Source organism: Sturnus vulgaris, chromosome 8, assembly GCF_052056855.1.
Source record: "Sturnus vulgaris isolate bStuVul1 chromosome 8, bStuVul1.hap1, whole genome shotgun sequence".
In the NCBI taxonomy this organism is placed as follows: domain Eukaryota; kingdom Metazoa; phylum Chordata; class Aves; order Passeriformes; family Sturnidae; genus Sturnus; species Sturnus vulgaris.
In genome coordinates, this window is record NC_142250.1 from 25,069,930 (window position 1) to 25,089,906 (window position 19,977).

Consider the following 19,977-nt stretch of genomic DNA (forward strand, 5'->3'; position numbering starts at 1 on the left):
TGCTTCCAAGCACATCCCAGGCAAGTAACGGGTGTGAGGAGGGAGTTCTTGTTTTCCAAACATTACTGCCTTCAGTAATGGTGGCAGATGGGGAATTCCCAAGGTGTCATGTTGGATGGGGGCAGGGCTGCTGGTTGTGGAGGTGGTGTGCTTCCTTTGCTACTACAGTTTCCCACAATTCAGAGAAAGATCGTTCTACCCCTGGAAATGTTCCAGGCCAGGTTGGATGGGGCTTTGAGCAGTTTGGTCTAGTGGAAGGTGTCCCTGCCCATGATAGGGAGGTTAGAACTACATGATCTTTAAGGTCCTTTCCAACACAAACTATTCTATGTTTTTATGAAATGTCTGCATAAATCAGCAGGCCAGGCAGCAGACAGGTCAACTGCCCTGTCTTCCTGAGCTTACAGAGATTCCTTCAAATGGCTCTATTAACAACACAAACTCATTTTTATTAGATAAGGCAAAATAAACACCATGAAGCTGTGCCAGAGAGCTGCCCCTCACCTCAACCTCTTAGCAGCCACTGCCTACTGTGTCTTACAGTCTCCATCCCCACTGTTAGCTGCCTTTATCTTCTTCAGCTCCTTCTGCAGCTGCTCTTCTGCAGCCAGGATCTCCTTTGGCTTCCGGTACTGTAGGACAGAGAGAAATGCCCTTAGCACTCTTGAACTCCAAGCAGACCAACTGGGGCCTGTTGCTGCTGGCCCAGCAAGGGCCCTCCTGCCAAGGGAGACCTTGCAATTACCAGCTGCCTTTGAAGCCCATTTGGAGAGGTGGTGCCATCAAGCTAAAGACATTTGCCAAGTTCTGGTGTGTCTTTTACAGTGTAAGTAAAACTTTCCAGTTAGGTGTGGAATCCTGGCCCCTACCAGCCCTTCTGGAATATCCTGGCAAGCAGATTCTTGCTGTGCTCACTGACCGTATGCTCACAAGTGTTTTATATATATATATATATATATATATATATATATATATATATAAAATAAGCCTGATTTTTTTTTAATGCAGAGAGAAGTAAGAGTTGCAGTTCCCGTCTTCCCCTCAGAGGTCTCTCACCCAGCTGCAGCTTAATGGTGGATGCAGGTGCTTTTTGCAAGGTTTGGCCAGTAGCAAATAGAAGCTCAGGAGGTCTCAAGGTGCTCCTCTTGGCCCATTTCCTCTGCACGTGCAACCCAGCTCTGCTGCCAGGTTTCTCACAGAGGGTGTGCCCTCTGTGTAGCTGACTTCTGTACTGAATAAGGCAAACACCTGTTGCTCAAAAGCATATGTGTGCTCCTTGCAACAAGAAATGTGCATCCATGTTGCTAGTCTCTTGCTTCCACCGTGTGTGTGGAAGTGTTCCCTCTCTGATGCAAAGCAGTAGGTGATTGTTTTTTAATTGTTCTTTTTTAAGACTCTGAGACCAGGCCTGAGGGAGGGAATACATGGAAAATAGGGCACGACACACACACTTCCACCTGCATGTCACTGTGAGAAGCAAGCAGGGCCCTCCTGCTGCCTGGGATCTCTTGGCTAGTGTCAGCATGCCCAGTGTAATCTGAAACTCCCACCAGCTGTGACAGAGAAGGGGCTGCATGGGTGACCCTCAGCTCTGCCTCATTTCCCCGTGTGTAAGAACTTTAGCTTCTTTGTGGACATAAAGAGAAGGGCAGAGTGCTGTTCTGCGTGATTAAAACCTCACCGTGATGATCAAGGTGTTGTTGGCATGGGTGAAGCTCAGGGCAGCTGCATCCAAGGGGAGGTGGTATCGGTCCAGATCAGGAATAGAGAACTTTTTATAGTACCTACAAATGAGAGAGAAGACAGAAATAAGGAAGGTGGGGTTTCTATTCTGCCACTAGAGTGCTGAGACATAGACTGCTGGTCTACAAAGTGTAGATGAGGACAACAGACATCTCAGAGTTGGCAGGAGGCCCTTGTGCCATGTTGTGTGCCTGCTGGTGCCCCCAGGTTAGCAGGAACACTAGAAACAAACCTCCAAACTGGAAACCAGAGCTGGCAAAGTCCTGAAGAGCTTTGTGTGTGACAGCAGGCTTGGTCCCTCCAGCTTGCCTGTATGTGTAGTGCTAGCTATGGTTGAAGATAGACTACTCAGCCCTATCAAAGTGTTCCTTGTCTTTTTCCCTGCTCATGGCCTCTCAATTCCTCTAAGTAGCAGGTTCCTTTAGCTTTTGTCAAAATAGCAGTCAAAGCTCTTGTGCCATATGACTTACTGTCCTCTGTGATGCACCATTTTGTGTTGCAATCCTTCCTAAACCCCTGTTTTCAATTTCTTGCTGTACTTCTAGGTAACTTCTTGCTTTGGTGGCAGGTGGTGCTCATGCATACCCCTGGGCACTAATCTCCAGGTGTAACTGCTCACAGTCACCTGAGCTTCTGCTCTGCAGCATCTCCATGCAGCCTGCATGGTGGCTGTGGTGATCCTGTGTATTTATAGCTCTCCTAATTGTTTCTTCCCTGGTTTCTAACCCAGTCTTCCAATAACCTCTCACATCCAAGCAGAGAACAGAAAGGTTTTTGCCAGCTAAGAGATTTCCTAGGACTTTGGAGCCAGAACCCTGTAGATCTGAGTTTGTGTTTGCCTAAGATGATCTGTGCTTGGCATGGCTTGCCCTGCATCTACTGCTTCTCTCTGAGGCTGCAGCAAATACACTGGCTTGTGGTCCTGTGCCCACCCAGAGGCATGGCTGTATTTTTAATCTCCTCCAGCACTCTTGTGGGCAATCCTCTCCAAGGAATTCACCTGTAGCTGGTACTATGGTGCCTGGAGCAGAGTGGGAATAGGTAGTGGTTGCTACCATGATGAGTGATTCTCAATTCAGCTGGCTGTGTGTGAGGTTTGGCCTCTCTAGCTACCTCTGCCCAAACTGCGGTTTATTTTCCAAGTCACGGTGAAAACAGCTACAAAGGGCAAATGGCTTTCCCGGTGCAGTGGGAGGAATGTACACGGCTTGTTACCGCAGGGCTCAAACCGTTCTGTGTTGTCACTGCTGTCGGTATTTGGAAAAGGTGGCAGACATGGATAATAAGGGAGATGTCAAAGGTTAAACAGCAGAGATTAGATGAACACAAAGACATGTTAAGGAAGTGTTAACTTCTTACCGATTAGACAAAAAAAAAAGCAGTACACAGAAAAAAACCACTGTTTCAAAGGGCCTTGGGAGTCATCAATGAAACAGCAGCATTCTGCTGCCCCAGGACTAAGGAGAAGGGGAGAAGAATGGCTTTGGCTGGCCTCAAACTAAAATCTGTGACAAGATCAAAGGAAACTAGATCTGCCTTTCCAACCCCTCCTCCTCCTAACATTACCACTGCCTCTCACTACAATAATTGAATCAGGTTTGGCGTTTGGGGAGGTGGCTTTCTAGGTTTGTTTTTAGAGTTCAGTTTAATGGATTTATTTTACAGCAAGAGGTTTTAAGCAAATCCCACTTGAGCAGTCCTTGCCGTGGCCAGAGGGAACAGAGTGACTGGTGGAAGTGAAGAGCTCCTGTCTGGGCTGGGGAGGTAGCCGATGGGTGGTTATCCCAGCCGATGCAGGCTGATTCTCTGCCCTCTCCTCTCACCCCATGGCCAAGGGCAGTATTACACTCTGAGCCCGAGTCCTGGCCCGAGATGCACAGTAAGTATGTGAAATCACCGCTATTATTTTCCTACTGGAAACCCACTTTTTGTCAGCCCATAGGGAAAACTGCTACTGGTATGCTGAGAATTTAGAGCTGAGCTACTCAATAGTCACTTGGCAGCCCATCCTGTTACTTGTCCCTCTGGCTGGCGGTCAGCACAGCTCTGTTGCTCAGAAGCAACGTGGCTGACTTCCAAGGGTTGGAGAGGCTCCGAGGCTTCCTTTCTCTCCCATAGTGATGTGTGCTCTCTCCGTGGATTCCATGCTGTTGCTATCTTGGAATTAGTTGCTGAGTGGTGCCTTGCCCTGGCCGAGACCCAGGAGAAATGATCTAAGATATCCTGGAGCCTGTACTAAGTGTGCTAGTGCTGGTGTCTGTCCCTGCTCCTGACAGCAACGTCATTCTTGTCCTCGGTGAGATGGCTTTCAGCTTTAATTCTAAAAGTCCTTAACTGTCAGACACAGGCCATGAGTTGTGTTGGGTCCTCTTACACTATGTCAAAGAACAAGTGTCAGCTGTTCATGGAAGACCCTCCTGAGAGCAGTACAAAAAAGCCCTAAGTCAGGTAGGGTGTAGGTAAATCCTCAGTGCTACATTATAAGCTTTATGGCATCTATGCAGGAAGTTCTCACATGCACAGGCAAGGAACTTCCCACATACACACCACTATCAGTAGGATTGGAAGTAGATAAGCCTGTCTCTGACAGTATGTAGTTGGATTTAGGATCAAGTATTCCATTCCTGTCCTAGCTCCATGCATATCCATGTGTGGCTGAAGGAAATCTCATTAATCTTTGAGCTACATAGGCATCCCTACTAAAGGACCACTGTTCTGTAAATCCCTCTGTGTGCATTTAGGCCAACATCTTTCTGTACTAGAGCTTGCTCTAAGGGTTAGTTTCCCTCTTCCCAGCCTTCTGGTTTTGAGCCCCGTTATGCTGATGTGCAGAGCTCCAGCAGCCCTTTGCCGGGAGACTTGCAGGTGCCGCAGCGTGAAGCCCTCAGCAGCCGAGGGGCCACAGTTCTGTGCCGACAGCACCACCTACAGCCACTTCCATCACCTTCTCTTGTGCTCCCAAGGCTCATTCCGTGCCACTTCCCAATACTAAAGCTCATCTTGGCTTATCTGAGGCTGTAGATACTTTGGGACACAGTGTATGTTTCATTCCACGTGAGGTGTCATGTATTGACACACTAATAAAGATGTAGCTTTAAAAGCATTTTCCGTTTTCTTCCCGCAATTTCAAATCTCTCTTGGCAAAATACGGTGGTGCTTCCTTCCCAGATTCAACCAGTCTTTTTTGCTTGCTACCTCCAGCTCATATCACTGGCATTGTGACTATAGGACGTGTTTATACAGAGAGATCCGTCTGGGTGCCCACGACTTTGCTGTCCATGTTGAATTCTGCAGTATTCTGAGATCCAGTGAGTAAATCAGAGGGAGAAAATGGGATGTTCTATCTTCAAGAGGTCTGCAAGGCTCTTACTTTACATTTCTAAGAAGGTGACAGCTGACAGGGCAAGAACAGCACAAGCCAAGATGAGTTTGCAATGGCCAGTGCAGAGCTTGAGGGGCCCTACTTGTAAATGTGTCTGAGGCAGTTGGGAGTGGAAATCAGGCAGCAGGAGACATGTGCTCCAAGGTGAGACCCCTCAGCCCTTGCACACTAGGGACAGAAGAGGGAACAGCCCCCCGTGCAATCACTAGCCTGCCCTCTGTGTCAGCCCACCCCAAGGGACTGTCAGCACTGGCAGTGCTGTCCTTACTGACTTCTTGTTGGTGGTCCGGATGACACAGCAGCGCTGCTCCTCCTCCACGGAGACACTGTAGACCTCTTTAGGGTAGGGAAGGTTACGGATCCGCCACTGGAAGCTGCTCAGGGTATCCTTCCTCATGAAGATAGGCTACAACAAACAAGTCCCTTTATCAAGGCGCCTCCAGCTGGCTCCTCTCCTCCCTGTCTCTTTCCTGTACTACCTTGTGAGACTCCACATGGGAGCAGCTGTTCTTTCGCACTGGAGCATTAGAGAGTAACTCAAGAAGCTGCCTGAGCACCACTTTCCTACAGCTAGGGCTGCTCTGCCTTTGCCCAGGGCACTGCTTGCAGTGCTGAAAGTGTTCAGTGAGGAAGCCTTACAGTACAGAATTACAGGGGCCTCTTCCTCACAGGCAACCAAATACTGAGCTCTGCCTGCTCTAGGAACCTGCTGGATTCAATCCTAGCTCTGCCCCAGTTTGCAGTGCAGAGCTGTGCTTGTATTTCAGGTCTGTAGAAAAGATGGCGAGAGACTAAAACAGCTGTGCTCTCAGATAGAGGGGTGTGAAAATTAAACAAGCTGTGCCCTGTTAGGGAGCAGCCTGCTATGCACTGCCTGTGCCTTTCGTTGCTATCACCTCTGTTTTCTATCCCCTGACTTGTCCTGGCACTGGCCTTCGTATTACCCTGCTCTTTCAAGACAGGATAGTAGCTGGCCAACACAGCAGTACAGTTTTCTTTTATCTTGAAGACTCCTTAAGAACCTAAGATGTGCCTTCTTTCAAGTCAGCCCTGCAGTTTTGGGGTGATTTGTAGCAGGGTGCTAGGTGCATTAAGGCTATCTCTTGGTGATCTGTGCTCTACCAGCTACTGCTGTAAGCACAAGACAAGGCAGTTTTAGGTGCAGTGGTACCTGCAGACCCTTACATACATTTGAGCTGCTCTCTGTTATAAGCTCTGACTCCAGTGCTCCCAGGAGCGGCGAGATTGGCTCTCCCACCTCCACCTGCCACTTGCCGGTGCCCCCGAGGGTGTTCTTCTCTCGCCATTTTCTACCTGGGCAAGAGAGAAGAAGGGTTTTCATTCTTCTGTTTTGTAAGGGCTCCAGCAACTGACTGCCAAAGCTGCCCAGCACACCGAGATGATATAAATGTATGTATCTTAATTCCAGTAATTTCAACTTTGGTGTGAATTGATCTGCTAGTTGGCCTATTCCTAGGTGAGAAATTCTGTGCTGAATGCCTCTCTTTTTTGCAACTTGGTGCTGAAGCGATGGGGTTGTGACAGGTGCTGTGCTGCAGCTGATGTGGTTTTGGACATAAGAGCCATTAACGACACCTTGTTTGTGGTAGCAGAAACCACCAAAAAGCATATTTCAGCCCTTCATGTGGTACAGACTCGGTGCCTGGCAACTATGATGGCAATCTCATCTAGTCCATCCAAGTCTGTTGTGACAGATGGGATATTTGGGAGAGATCCTGGGCTAAAGGAAGGTCTGCTATGCCATGAAAGTCAGAGAACCCTGTCTGCAAGCTGAACCCTACTTCTATCCCTACAAAATTCTGCTACAGACATGCCTGTCTCCCAGAATAGGCAGGGATGATTTGTTCCTGACCAGGTGGTCCCTTTCAACACCTCAGCCCTGAGGGTACAGACCCACTGCCCCGCAGTTCTGCCCCGACCAGTTCTGCTGGGAGCCAGCTGAGAGCACCACTTACTTATTAACTGGCCAGTCTTAATGTCGTACTCTTCGGCCATTTCCTTCCCATCCTCGAACAAGTAGTGGATCTTCCGCTTCCCTAGAGGAAAGGCAGGTGGTGAGAGGAAACGGGATACACCTATCCCTGGGTGTAGGACTCTGTCCCCCTGTCTGGGGCCCTATCCCACTGCCCGCTTTGATGGCCTTGTGTCGTTCCCTGGGGCCGTGCCCAGGAGCGCTCCCCTCCGCGCCCGCTCGCTACAGAACTACCCCACATTCCGCGGCGGGGGCAGATGGGGGCTGTCCCAGCCCTCGCCCCGCGGTTACCGTCCTGCACCAGCGCCGTCTTGCCGGCCGCCCGCAGCCGCTCCAGCCAGCTCGGCACCGCCATGGCGGCCCCGCCGTCGCCGCGGCAACGCGGAAACTTCCGCCCTTCGCCCGGAAGCGCTTCCGGCCCGGCCGAGCGAGCGCGGCCCTGCCCGGGCGCAGCCCTGGCCCCGGCCCCGGTGCCGCTCTCCTTCGGGGCCCTTCCCCTCTCCTGCTGCGCCCCCCTCGGCTCCCGCCTTCCCTCGGCTCCCCCGGGCACAGCCGCGAGGTTTGGGGGGGTCTTCTTGCTCCCGAGGTTGTGCGTGCTGCCGGCCCCAGCTTGGTGGCCTTGAAACCATCACGGCCTGAGGAGGCTGCTAAGACAGGTTGGGTGCCCGGCGCGTGCGTTGTGGTTTCTAGGAGTTAAAACACAGCGTGCAGAAACACTTTACTTCCGGGCCCTGGAACGTACTTGGGCACCCAGAACTTTGGCGGGCTTTTGGTGTGGGTTTTTTCTTTATGCAATAGAAAGTATTACTGTTTCCTGAGGGATTTTTTTTTTTTTTTTTTTTTTTTTTTTTTTTTTTTTTTTTTTGTTAAAACGACCTGAAAACTGAAACATTTCAGCGAAGGTGAGTTTTAGAAATGTAGCAGGGTTTCTGATCCCATGAAGCTGAACTCTTCCTCGCAGAAGCAAGGGCTTGAGTCGAGCTCTGGGTTTGTCTTCAGGGGATTATGTTTAGTGCTCAGATGAGAAGGTGAGCATAGCAGGAAGCCATGGCCAGATGGGACCATTTTCAGGTTTCATAGGATAGGTTTGTGTGAGAACTCTAAGAGAAACAGAGTGCTGCACAAAGAGGAAACCAGGCTGGTGTTTACTCAGCGCTGCAGCCACATGGATGGGGCTGTTGGGATGTACATTGACTCAAGGCTTGTTTGGATGACAGAAAACTGAGCTTCCTTGTATCCTGGTAATTGAAGCTCCAAAGTTTGCATTTGCAAGGCTTGTTATGGTAAAGCTGCAGTTGTACCCATATTGAACTTGGCTAGATAATCATTAGTAATTTCCTGATGAGGCCAAGTTGGGAGTTCTCATCTTGTGACTGTGTGAAACACTTGGTGTCAATCAGTGTTTCATCTCACAGGTGACTGGATTTCAGCTCTGGCAGAAGTGTTTCCCTCTTGAGAACGTGCTTAAGAAATACCTGAGAAATAAAGTTGTTTCTTTAGGCTGAGCAGATAGGAGCTCTAAAACGTTTAAGTTTAGAATGTTTTCCATTGTAAGAACTCAGCTGTAGAGGTTTCTAAGACATTCAGGCAGAGTTGACTTAAGTGGCTTTCTGACTTTGGTTTTTCTGACCTTGAGGGCTGCAATTCTTGATTCTGGTTGCCTCCCTTAGGCTGAGCATTTTTGGAAGGCAACAACAAAAAACTTTAGAACAACAAAGACAGTGAGCAGCATGAGTGAATCTTGAGTTGGGATTAGGTGAGATCTAAGCAACCTTGCTCTTTCTTATCTGTATTTAGCAATATCTTCTAACCTTCCCACCAGGCCTATGGAGCCACAAGGGATCGTCAAAGCCTTTCCCAAGAGGAAGAAGGTGAGGGATGACTCAGGGCAAGGCATCCCTCCGAAGATCCCCAAAGAGGAAGAAACAGAGATACCTAAGGGTAAGTCCTGTGTCCCTATGATGCAGGATATAATACTTATACCCAGCATGTTAACTGCAAGTGCTGTTCCCCAAAGGCTTTCTCTGGCCCTCAGTATTTTCTGTAGAGGTTGTGGCCAGCTTGGTTTGGTGTGTCCAGCTGGAACCCCCCCAAAGACTGCCTGCCAGAGCTGGTGCCATCAAGTCCCGTGTTACAGATGTAGCCCTGCTGTGTTGGAGCACTTTCTCTTGTCACTGTGTCCCTGCCCCTGTGCTTTCCTCAGCAGAGTGGCTGAAACCTGTCATTGCCTACGTGTTGCAAGCTGGCATTGGCCATGCCAGGGCCGAGATCTTCCACAGGCAGATTGTCCTGAACGGAGGAGCCATCCGCAGCCAGCTCTCCTCAGAGGTGACACACGTCATTGTGGCTGAGGACATGGACTGTGACCGCGCCTTCCGGCTCCTCAGACTGACCAAGCTGCGCCCGGGGCTGCAGCTGGTGAAGGCATCCTGGCTTAGTGCTTGCATTAGAGACCAGAAGCTGCTGAGTACTGCTGGCTATGGTGTCTTTATCCCTCACAGGTATGCAAATGCCACACTGCCATTCCTCCCTGCATTTCCTCTGTCCTAAACTGAACAGCACTAAAACTTGACCTCCGCTCAAAATCTTGGACTGCAACTCCTTGCAGCTCTTGTGAGCATTACTGGAAGTTCTGTGTGGTACCAAAGCATGTAATAGGCCCCAGAAGTACTACCAGAAGTCCTGTCACTTGCTACAGGGGCTAAAGGCACCTCTTCCTGATCCATCAGTGATAACAGGATGTCTCTTAAAATTACTGAGGATTAAATACTGTTTCTTACTTATTACAGATGAAAGGTAGAGAGAGAATTGGCAACTAGGCACAAGAGGAATTTAAGAATGGAGCAGCAGGCACAGGTTAGGATCAAAATGTTTTGGCAAAGTTTTGAAGAGAGAATCTAAGAGTGAGGTAGGTAGGAGTGGAATTTGCAGGTGAGCAAGATAGATATTAACTGGGGAGTTGAGCCAAAACCAGAGTTAATAATCTCTAATTTGAGAGAGTACAATTCATATGGGTTGTTTGGTCCATCCCAAAACATGCAGAAGGATTTCTTGGTCAAACTTCTGGGGGCTGGGAAGTCCTCCTTCTGTATTGAGACATCCAATCCATGACAGGTACCTGGAGGAGGAAGAATTCCAGAAAGAACAGCAACAGATCCTGGACAGAGAAAAAATCCAGCCCCCAGCAGAGGAGGCAGCAGTGAAACTGAATACTGAATCACAGAGGGAGGATTCCTCACAGCGAGGCTTGGGCACCCTTGGACAGCAGCAACTGGCTGAGGTGAGACTTTTCTGCACAGGAAAGTTCACAAGTTCTCCTTGTGAACAGATCCTGCATGCTGCTTTTCCTGGCTGAGAGCATCCCCTGCAGGGATAGAGTGTGAGATTTTCTCAGCGAAGGGAAGGTGCTGGATGTTTCAGTGAGCCAGACTCAGACTGTGGACATGGTTATTGCTTCTCTTAGTCCTTTTTAGGTGTTAAGAATAGAAAGAACACCCCCAAATTGCTGTTCCCATCAGAACATTTCCAGGTGAAGCAGTCCTGGTGCTCTGATCAGGCCAAGGCTCACTATGGTGATATTCACTTAGGTCCTTTTGAGGAATATCTCCTTTTCAGGAAGCTGTCTGATATTTCATCCCATGTTCCTGCCTGAGCCATATGGACCAGTTCTCCACTCCTTGGCAAACATCCTGTTCAGACACGTTTGTACAGTGGATCAAGTTGCTACCAGAAAGATCATGGAGGTGTTCTTAAAATATCTGTATTGGGTTATTAGTGGCTTCTACTGTGAGTCAGCTTCTCTGGCCTGCCATTAGCTTTCCTTCTTTTCTCTATATTTTTGCTCAGATTTGCTGAATTCTTCTTGGGCATTGGTTCATTCAAATCTACCTGTAGCAAAGTTACCTCAAACCTCCCCAGCAGCTGCCTTGTATTGCTGGCATCTGTTTTGCAGCAAAGTCCAAAATTTTGTTGCCCAAACCCTGCAATTACCTGGCAGCTCACTGAGGACGCAGAAGCCACATTTGTAGACATTTCAGTAAAATCCCTTGTCCCAAGCTTATGTGACTTGGGGAGTAGTGGGATATGCTTTAAAGACAATACCAACCACTTGAGACCCACCTACAACAATAAAGCTGAAACTTAGTTTAGAAGCAGTTTTTAAGCACAGAGTCTTTTCTAGCTTGGGTGGATTGTTTTTTCTCTTGGAGATGATGGGTGTGCCAGTGTTTCATACTAAACAGAGAGTGATCTGGGAGCTCTGCCTTTGGATACCAACTCCTGTGAGGAAATCCTATTTCCGGTGAGACTAGCAACCACAACATCCAGTTGCAGTAGTTCTCTGCAAGGCAGCCTCTGTAAGCAGTGCCAGTTACTCCCTGTGAACCCAGAGCTGTCACCCCAGGCTGCCTGCCTCCCTCTCAGGTAGCCTATTGCTATAGTTGGTTTTGCACATGTGGTTGTGAAGAGTCCATCAGTTTTGCTGACAAAGCATAGAGAGTCAGGGGTTTAAGGGCTATTCCACCTGTGACACTGCTAGCCAAGAGGATGGGAATTGCTTCCAGCTCCAGCTGCGGAATTCTCTGCATTGTGATTGGATAACGTCCTCCTTTATATGCATTTATGGGGCTTACTGACTTATCTCAGCCCTCTGAGGCTTTGCTGCCCTTACAGAGAACAGCATCTTAAGGGAGTTGCATTTGAAGACAAATTAAACTGATTAAGTCTATCAAATCATCAATCTGACCCAGTTTTCAGAGTTATAAAACAAGACTGCAAAACACATCCGGTTTTTGTATCTCCAGACAAGAGGTTGTAAGGATGTGGCTCTGACTTAGGCTTACACTGCAGAAATTCAGAACATGGTGTGCTGCATGTAATTGCTGGACTGATCCCAAACAACCCTGCATCACTCAGAGTTACTTCCACAGCACAGAAGCTCTTGGATCTTCATAGACTGCTGTGTTTGTACATCAAGGGAGATGGGGACCCCAGTGAGCAAAGCAGTCTACAAAGACTCTGTGCAGCTTTCCACTTCTATCCCCTTTTGTTCTTTACCTGAAGCCGAGGCTCATTGTTTCTTAAGTCTACACAGAGGCATCCTAATGCTGAGGGTATCAGCAAATGCATACATTGGTTCTTTCTTCTGTCACTGAGGAATGTGGAGTCCTTTGTGTCATTCCTTCCTCCCCCTTTTCTCTTGCAGATAGCCATGGGGAAAATGAGGGGGTTTTAATTTACTCCTCTGTTAAGATTTTGTGTCTGTAAACTGAAAACAAAGTTCAGTGCCTATCTGCTGTCATCTGCATCATTGGGTAGAAGTTGCTGAGTCTGAATGTGAGAGATGTGCCTATGCTGCCAGCAGACGAGCTAAAGGTTTCCCAATGGGAGTAGGGAGTCAGGATCTTTGCCAGCCAGGGATTTTGGCATTGTCATACCTTGCTGCTGGCAGCAGTTGTTCAATTAGTCAGTGTCTTACCTCAGGTAGGGGCTTGGTTGTAGGAGGGGGCTGTGTGCTTGAATCCTGTGCAGTGTGAGATGTGCATGTGTAGTTTGAGGTGTGAGGAACTGTGGCGTGCATATAGCCACTTCTAGAGGTGGCAATTGGAGCAGGGTGGGCCCAGGAGGGAGGGTGGTTTGTGCTTTGGCTTCCTAATCTCTGAAGTAGCCTATGCCAAGGGGGCGTATGAGGCATACTCTCACATGGCTGCTTTCTGCTCTTTCCCTAAAGAAATACTCTGATGAAGAAGGAAGTGAAGAAGAAGATGCTGGTGTCACCCAGGGGGACCTGGAAGCATTAATTTCTGGCCGCTACCCTGAGAAATCATCAGAAGAGATCAATGACAGTTCTTACACAGTGGCCCAGCCTCCCAGCAAGTGGGTTTGTGCCCAGTCTTCCAACACCAAGAAGGAAAATCACAACCAATGCATCACAGAGAAGCTGGAAGTGCTGGCAAAGGCTTACTCTGTCCAGGGGGACAAGTGGAGAGCTCTGGGCTACTCCAAAGCAATCAATGCACTCAAGAGCTATCACAAACCAGTCACCTCCTACCAGGTAAAACACCTTCCTAGGGGGGTGGAGCAGGGAATAGACCTTCGATGGAAGTTGTATAGCAAGTGCAAGTTGACATTTATTGACCAGACACAATGTTTGCAGAACAGCAGAAAAATGGAATCTGAGCCTTTTAGGGCCAGATCTGAAAGCTCACAAGATAAATGCCTTCCTTAGACACAATGCAGGGACATTTTCACCTTCCTCTTCATCAGTAGCAACTGGCCATCGATAGTGATAACACGTAAAACTTAGCTGCATATGAGTCTTGAGGACTGTGGCAGTCCAGCAGTTCAGTGTGTTCGTGTTTCAGTCCCATTCTGCAGGCTTGTCCTTTTCCACTTGAATTGATTAGCCAAGACAAGCCTGGGCTAGAGAGGAGACCATCAGGCAGAACTAGTCTTGCCACTCACCCTTTACTCATCAAATGGCTAACCAGACTCTGAGTCAGTAGCAGCTCCCTGGCTTGTCTATGATCTTTGCTTTTCCAGTAGCAGCTCTGGTTTCTTTCTAGGAAGCCTGTAAAATCCCTGGGATTGGGAAGCGGATGGCAGAGAAGATCCTGGAGATCTTGGAGAGTGGGCACCTGCGCAAGCTGGATCACATCAGTGAAAGTGTGCCTGTGCTGGAGTTATTTTCCAATATCTGGGGAGCAGGAGTCAAGACAGCTCAGATGTGGTACCAGCAGGTAAGTTCAATGCCTTACACAAGAGGCTCTCAGGTTATGAAGACTGCTGCTGAGTGCAGAACTACTTTCACAAATAGTTTTTAATTGCCGATATCTACAGGTCACATTTAAATCTGAGATTTTTGGGAGGAACTATGAGATTGGGTCCCATTGTGTCTCAGCACCCAGCTGAGACTTTAATTGTGGTGGGGTGGGAGAAGACCAAAGGTGTGGAGAGGAGGAATTGAGACACACTGCCTCTGCTCTAGCATCACTTCTTGGAGCTCATGTCACGCTAGTCAAGGCAATAATGTAGCTAAGAGCCAGGCTTGAATCAGAGCATCTTGTCCATGAAAGCTCCAGCAGTTGCTGGCTATTGGCCTGCAGCTGTCAGAGCAGCCATCCATCTTGTCTGGAACTTACAAAAATGAGGTCAAAATAATTGTGCCAAGAGGAGCAGCCCAGCCCACTGGGTGGGTTCCTTCTTTAAAAGCAGTTTGTCTCCTGAGCACAAGCTAATGAAGCCTGGTTTCCTGTAGTGTTTGGTTTGTGACTGGATTCTTGACTATCTTAAAAACACGTTTGTGTTCATGCTATCGACTTTCCCTCATTGGGATGTTGTAGATATTTTTCCTTTACCTGCATTATGTGTTTTCCTTCAGGGTGTAGGGACACCATGCCTTAAGGGAAAGGACACCATGCCTTTTGTCAGAGGAGGGGTGGAGATTAGAGGTGTGCATGGATAGTGGGATTGCCTAAATCCCTTCTTTTAGGAACCAGGCCTTAAAGTGTTCTCTACATGTGATCTCAGAAGCTGTGACCTGGCCTGAACTTGAGACAGGCTAACTACAATCTCTCCAAATCTTGGTGGAAAGTATGTGAAGAGCAAAGTCCTGTTAGATGTCTGAATATCAGCACATGGTCTGCACTAGGGTTTCCGGACACTGGATGACATCCGCACCAAGGCCACTCTGACCAGCCAGCAGGCTGTGGGGCTGAAGCACTACACGGATTTCCTGGAGCGCATGCCTCGGGAGGAAGCGGCAGAAATAGAGCAGACTGTGAGTAGCTTGGCCCCAGGCCCTCAGAGTACAGTACCTGCTGGGACATGACAGGAAGATACGTGTTGTGAAAATGGCTTTTGTGTTACAGCTGAGCTCTTCAGCCTCTCCTCTTAGTGAGGTCAGTGCTTGGGGGACCCTTTTTGGCAATGGGTACACAAGGCCCCTACCTTGCCCCATAAGAAAGTTCAGTCTGAGTGTCTGGCAAGGAGGAGATTACTTCACAGGAGTCAGTTCTACACACTGCTTTGAAGAAGGCTGCGTGTGGCATGATGGGATAAGCAGGTTCCCAGCTCTGCTTTCTTGCCTCTCATCATGTCTAGAATGTCTGCTTTCAGCTGAGGTGTCCCTGGTGCTGCTTCTTCAAAGGAAGCTGTGAGCACCCTGTGATCTAGTTGTCAATAGAGAACAGAGGGTGTATATCCTTGGTGGAAGCAAAGGAGATCGAGGCTGCAAATGAGTGCTGCTTGCTCTAGGATGCTGTGGCACTCCATGGCTATGGGGTGCTAAGCCAGTGTACCCTAATGTGAGCAGAGAGCTGGGGGACACACTGTCATTGCTACCCCTGTACTCTCCAATCACCATGGAAGCAGCAGCCAGTGTGACCCTGTCACTCGGCCACAGGGCCTGGCCATGAAGAATACCCTCCTGCCAGGCTCCTGCTGGGGTGTCAGTCCTGTGTGCCGGATTAGCCATTTTGGTGGTGAGTGGTCCCTTTCCCAGGCAGGCTGGGCTGAGGAGCTGGCTCTTGGGAGTGGGTCTATTGTTATCTTGATGGGATTACTGTGCTCCCCTCCATACACACGAACACAGCTCTGATCCAGGCCCAGGAGAGAGAATGAGGGATTAGTCACTGTCTGTGCTGCCTGTCACAGTGAGATCTGAGGAGCTTTTAGGCTCTCGGGTGGGGCTGTGAGTTTTCTAGAAATCTTCATTTAAAGCCAGAAGGGGGGTAAAAACATGAGAGGAGGGCTTGCTCCGCATGAGAAAGGCTTGTGGCTTCTTGGAGCACCTTTGGGGCAAAGGTTAATGGGTTTATCTCTTGCTAATGAAGGATGATCCCCAAGAGTGACAAGGGGCTGTGGGCACGGACACTGCCTTACTGAACTCCAGCCTCTGTGATGGCCCCATCACTGGGAATTGCTGAGCCTCTCATTATTTGCTGCCAGCAGGGTGATTGGCACAATCAGACCAAAATACTTTAGGCCTGTCAGGGACTTGGGAGCCTTTCTTAAACATGTAATGAATGAAGCCATCAGTGTTAGCACTGTCTGCACAAAACAGGAGCTCTGGTCCAGCCTGGAGAAGACTGGGAATAGGAGAAGTTCTGATTATGTTTGATTGCTGGCAGCAGCATGTTGGGATCCCTTTGGTCTAAAATTCCGGGACAATTGTGCTTTTTCTGGGTCAGGAAGCTCAGCTTTCCTGCAGAGGCAGAGCTCCTTGCAGGAGTGAACTCCAGGGGTTACTCACAGATTTTCTGCTGTGTTGGGTCCTGCTGGAGAGACTTCATGAGCCCATCCCTATTTTTGAAACAAGGCCTGTGACCATCACCTGTTGAACTGATTTCCTTTGTGGGCAGAGCTGGTGAGCCTTGTGCTTGTAGGGCAGCTAAGAAACCTCTTACTTCTTGCTGTCTCAGAAACTGAAGGCTCTGAAAGCTTGTGCAGTACTTTGCCCCTTCATTTTCCTGCTTGTCCCAGCACAGTGCTCCCAAGAGCTGATGGTCAGTCACTGTACGGTGTGGCATTGTACAGGATGTTTGCACAGGACTGGGATAGAGGCCACTGTGGCTCACTCCTCCCCTGGCAGCAGGCCAGCCTTCTTGGTGGGGCAGTGTGCCATGTCTCCCAAGTGTATGGAGATTCTGGACATGCAGGACAGGCCTCAGGGCAGGCACTAGATCCTTTGCTGCCTTGATTGAAAGGGCATGAAGAGCTGATCTCTGACTCCTTATCCCTCTTTCTCAAAGGTCAGACAAGCTGCCCTGGCCCTGAAGCCTGGCCTGGTGTGTGTTGCCTGTGGCTCCTACCGTCGGGGGAAGGCCACCTGTGGAGATGTGGATGTGCTGGTCACTCACCCCGATGGGCAGTCTCACCGTGGGGTGTTCAGCAAGCTGCTCGACAGCCTCCGCAGGAGCGGTAAGAGAGTGGGGAAGCTGCTCTTAGAATGGCCGAGGCGAGGAGGCAATGAGGTGGATGGCATTCATTGAAGGATAGATGATCACTTCTCCCAAGGATGGGACATTAAATTAAAATTACTGCCTCTGGACCTGGCTCAGCTGTAGTGTTAAGGAGGGAGTATTGCTGCAGCTCAGCCTGTTACCACTGGGGTCCCACAGCACGTTATGAGACATCTCTGCTGCTCTCTGGGCAGTGGGGAGTTAAGCATGAAGGTGTCCATCTACTGTTCAGCTCCTCTTGGCCTGTTCTCTCTCCCCAGGCTTCCTTACAGATGACCTGGTGAGTCAGGAGGACAATGGTGACCAGCAGAAGTACTTGGGCGTGTGCCGCCTGCCCGGGCCAGCGCAGCGTCACCGCCGGCTCGACATCATTGTGGTGCCGTACCGGGAGTTTGCCTGCGCCCTGCTCTACTTCACGGGCTCGGCTCACTTCAACCGCTCCATGCGCGCCCTGGCCAAGACCAAGGGCATGAGCCTGTCGGAGCACGCGCTCAGCTCGGCCGTGGTGCGAGGCCCTGGCGGTGCCAAGGTCTCAGCTGGCCATACTCTGCCCACTCCCACCGAGAGAGATGTCTTCATCCAGCTGGGGCTGCCTTACCGGGAGCCCTCCGAACGGGACTGGTGATGCCTGGTGGTCACCCTGGACTCGCTGCTGTTTTGAAAGATCTGATTTCCCCAGTGATGGAAGGCTCTGTGGTGCCTGCAGGCTGAGGAACATATCCCAGCAAATTTGGGCTCCCTTGCAGGCGTGAGGCCTGGCTGCTGGGCAGAGCTCTGTGGCTTCCTCGGCAGAAGCTGTGGCCTGGAACCACACTGGAAGTGCTGTCTTGGTGTGGTTACCAAAAGGGCTCACTGCCCACCAGCTACCCTGCTCCCCAGCTTTGGAAGATTGGGCTGCAGAACCTTCTGATCCAGCCCCTAACAGTGCTTGGAAACAAGGGAAGTAGGATGCATTTTCCTCTATATCTGAGCACTGATGCTCAGAAATTTCTGTTCTGAGCTGTGAATGAAGGTAACAGAGGTCTAGCTTGGTTCTGTGACTGGCCTTCCTCCTCACTACTGCTGGCAGCTGCTACTGCAGGAGTCTCAAGGGGTTAACCTGTGCTGCTGCTGTGTCCTGTCTGAGCTGACGTGTCCTTTGATGGGTCCCATTGCATAGGGCCAGGCTGCTGTGACTGCCACCAGCTTTCCCTGGTGCCAGCTAAGCCTTGAAAGAGATGTAGGGACCTGAGGTATTGTGCCTGCTTGCTCCCAGCCTTGTATTCTGAGCATCCTCCAGATTTACTGAGAGCCCTGGTCTGGCCCAAGAGCTCTTTTCTTGGTGCACAGCTCTTTTTGAAGAGCTGTGCTCAGGAAGGATTTGAATGTAATGGTACTGAATGTAACCTAGCGGGGCTGTGTGTCTGTCTGTAGGAGGCACGGAGACAGAGAGGAACACAAGGAATTAAGTTCTAATTGGGGCAAAACAAAGCTTTTCCCTTTTTTTTTCCTGTGGAAGCTATGGAGCCATCTGATCTTTGATCAGGGAAAGTGTGTGTGTTTGTGTATAAATGTGCATGTGGCTGGTCCCACCAGTTCAATGGGAGTGAATTTTATTTCTCAGGAAACATCGAGACTATTTTATATTGTGGAGATGAATTTCTCAGAGACATTGAGTGCTCTGTCTGTTGCAGGTATTGCAGTGGTTGCTCCTGGCAGAGGTGCCATGGTGGGCATTTCTGTGCCAAGACCCCAGGGCTCTTGCTCCCTTGTGGGGGATCTGGCCCCATCATGTACAGTGACAAAGCTGTATGTTTGCTGCTAGGGCAGGCACAAGCCTGGTGGGTTTGCACAGTTCCTGTGGCTGCTGGGCACCAGCAGGGCTGGGGCTTTGCTGCAGTGGCCCAGACCCCAGCATTTGTCAGCCCAGACTTTCTGCTGGACACCTGAGGGAAATGAATGTGTTTTGGCATGTCTTGGTGCTTTGAAATTTGAAGTATAATAAAAAAATCCCTTCTCTCTTTTCCCTTGATGTCTCTGTCTTTTTGCTCTCTGCACTGCGACTGTTGGGACTTTCTCCTGTGGCTTACCAGGAGCTCCTTCCTGTGCTGGCCCATTTCCTTGGTTTCAGTGGAGGTGGAGAGCACACAGTTGAGATCATCACACTGTTGGACCAGCATTTCTGGCTCTCAGGGCAGGGTGTTGCTGGCCACCATCCTCCCATACCATCCTCTGTCCAGGCATCCAGCTGGCCATGTGGCTGAGCTGGGATTGGCTGTTCCCAGAGAAAGGAGTGATTCTTGAGCTCTGAGCCTTGGGTTGAGCTCTTTCTTCAGATGTGGAGTCAGGGGAGGATTGCTGTCAGCTTTTCCATATGCATCAAACAGTAGGCATGTGGTAGTTGGCTGTTGTGTCCTGTTCTCTGCCTGGAACAGAGCTCAGAGTCCTGAGCATGGAAATGCTTTGGTTATCCAAGGGGAATCTTAACATTCTGGAAGCCAAGGGTGCACATGGAGATGAGCAGCAGGAATGATTGGTTCGAAAGGGAGGTTGGAGAAGGACAAGGACTGCTGAGGCAGAAGCAGTGAGAACTGAGCTGTGCTCAGAGCTGTACTCTGGGTTATCCAGGAGCAGAGGGGAGGCAGCCTCAGACCAGCAGCTGGAGAACACTGACCCCAGGAGGGCTGTGCAGCCCAGAGACCACCCCTCAAGGAAAGGGGTCCCCATCCTTACAGTCAGACAGCTGGGCAGCACCACATCTGGCCTTGTCCAGGGCTGGGGATAGTCCTGTCCCACAGAAAGGTTAAATGGGGAGGCTGCCTTATGTCTGACAGGCCACGGGCCTTTTTCTTCCTGGGCTGAGGCAGGGAGCACAATGGAGGGCTGCTCAGCTTTGTGCCTGGATGAGCACAGGTTTGACT

The 19,977-nt window shown here is 49.8% G+C and overlaps 2 protein-coding genes across 4 annotated transcripts; one reads left to right on the forward strand and one right to left on the reverse strand.

Moving 5' to 3' along the window:
• Positions 1-428: 428 nt before the first annotated feature.
• Positions 429-7,506, reverse strand: DPCD (deleted in primary ciliary dyskinesia homolog (mouse)). Its single transcript, XM_014883828.2, has 6 exons — positions 7,410-7,506; positions 7,102-7,182; positions 6,315-6,439; positions 5,398-5,531; positions 1,682-1,784; positions 429-632 (listed from the first exon to the last, which is right to left on the reverse strand). Exons 1-6 carry the CDS (start codon positions 7,471-7,473, stop codon positions 528-530), a joined length of 612 nt encoding a protein of 203 aa, XP_014739314.1. The 5' UTR covers positions 7,474-7,506; the 3' UTR covers positions 429-527.
• A 16-nt stretch (positions 7,507-7,522) lies between these two features.
• POLL (DNA polymerase lambda) lies at positions 7,523-19,083 on the forward strand. 3 transcript variants are annotated; one of them, XM_014883819.2, is made up of 9 exons: positions 7,523-7,774; positions 8,941-9,059; positions 9,322-9,619; positions 10,233-10,398; positions 12,847-13,170; positions 13,682-13,855; positions 14,767-14,895; positions 16,868-17,036; positions 17,338-19,083. In XM_014883819.2, the coding sequence occupies exons 2-9, from the start codon at positions 8,945-8,947 to the stop codon at positions 17,700-17,702; spliced, it is 1,740 nt and encodes a 579-aa protein (XP_014739305.1). In that variant the 5' UTR covers positions 7,523-7,774; positions 8,941-8,944; the 3' UTR covers positions 17,703-19,083. The 3 variants fall into 3 exon arrangements, with proteins under 3 accessions (XP_014739305.1, XP_088025370.1, XP_014739306.1); XM_088169244.1 differs by having other exon boundaries at positions 7,639-8,020; positions 9,325-9,619; XM_014883820.2 differs by having other exon boundaries at positions 7,641-8,020.
• Positions 19,084-19,977: the final 894 nt, after the last annotated feature.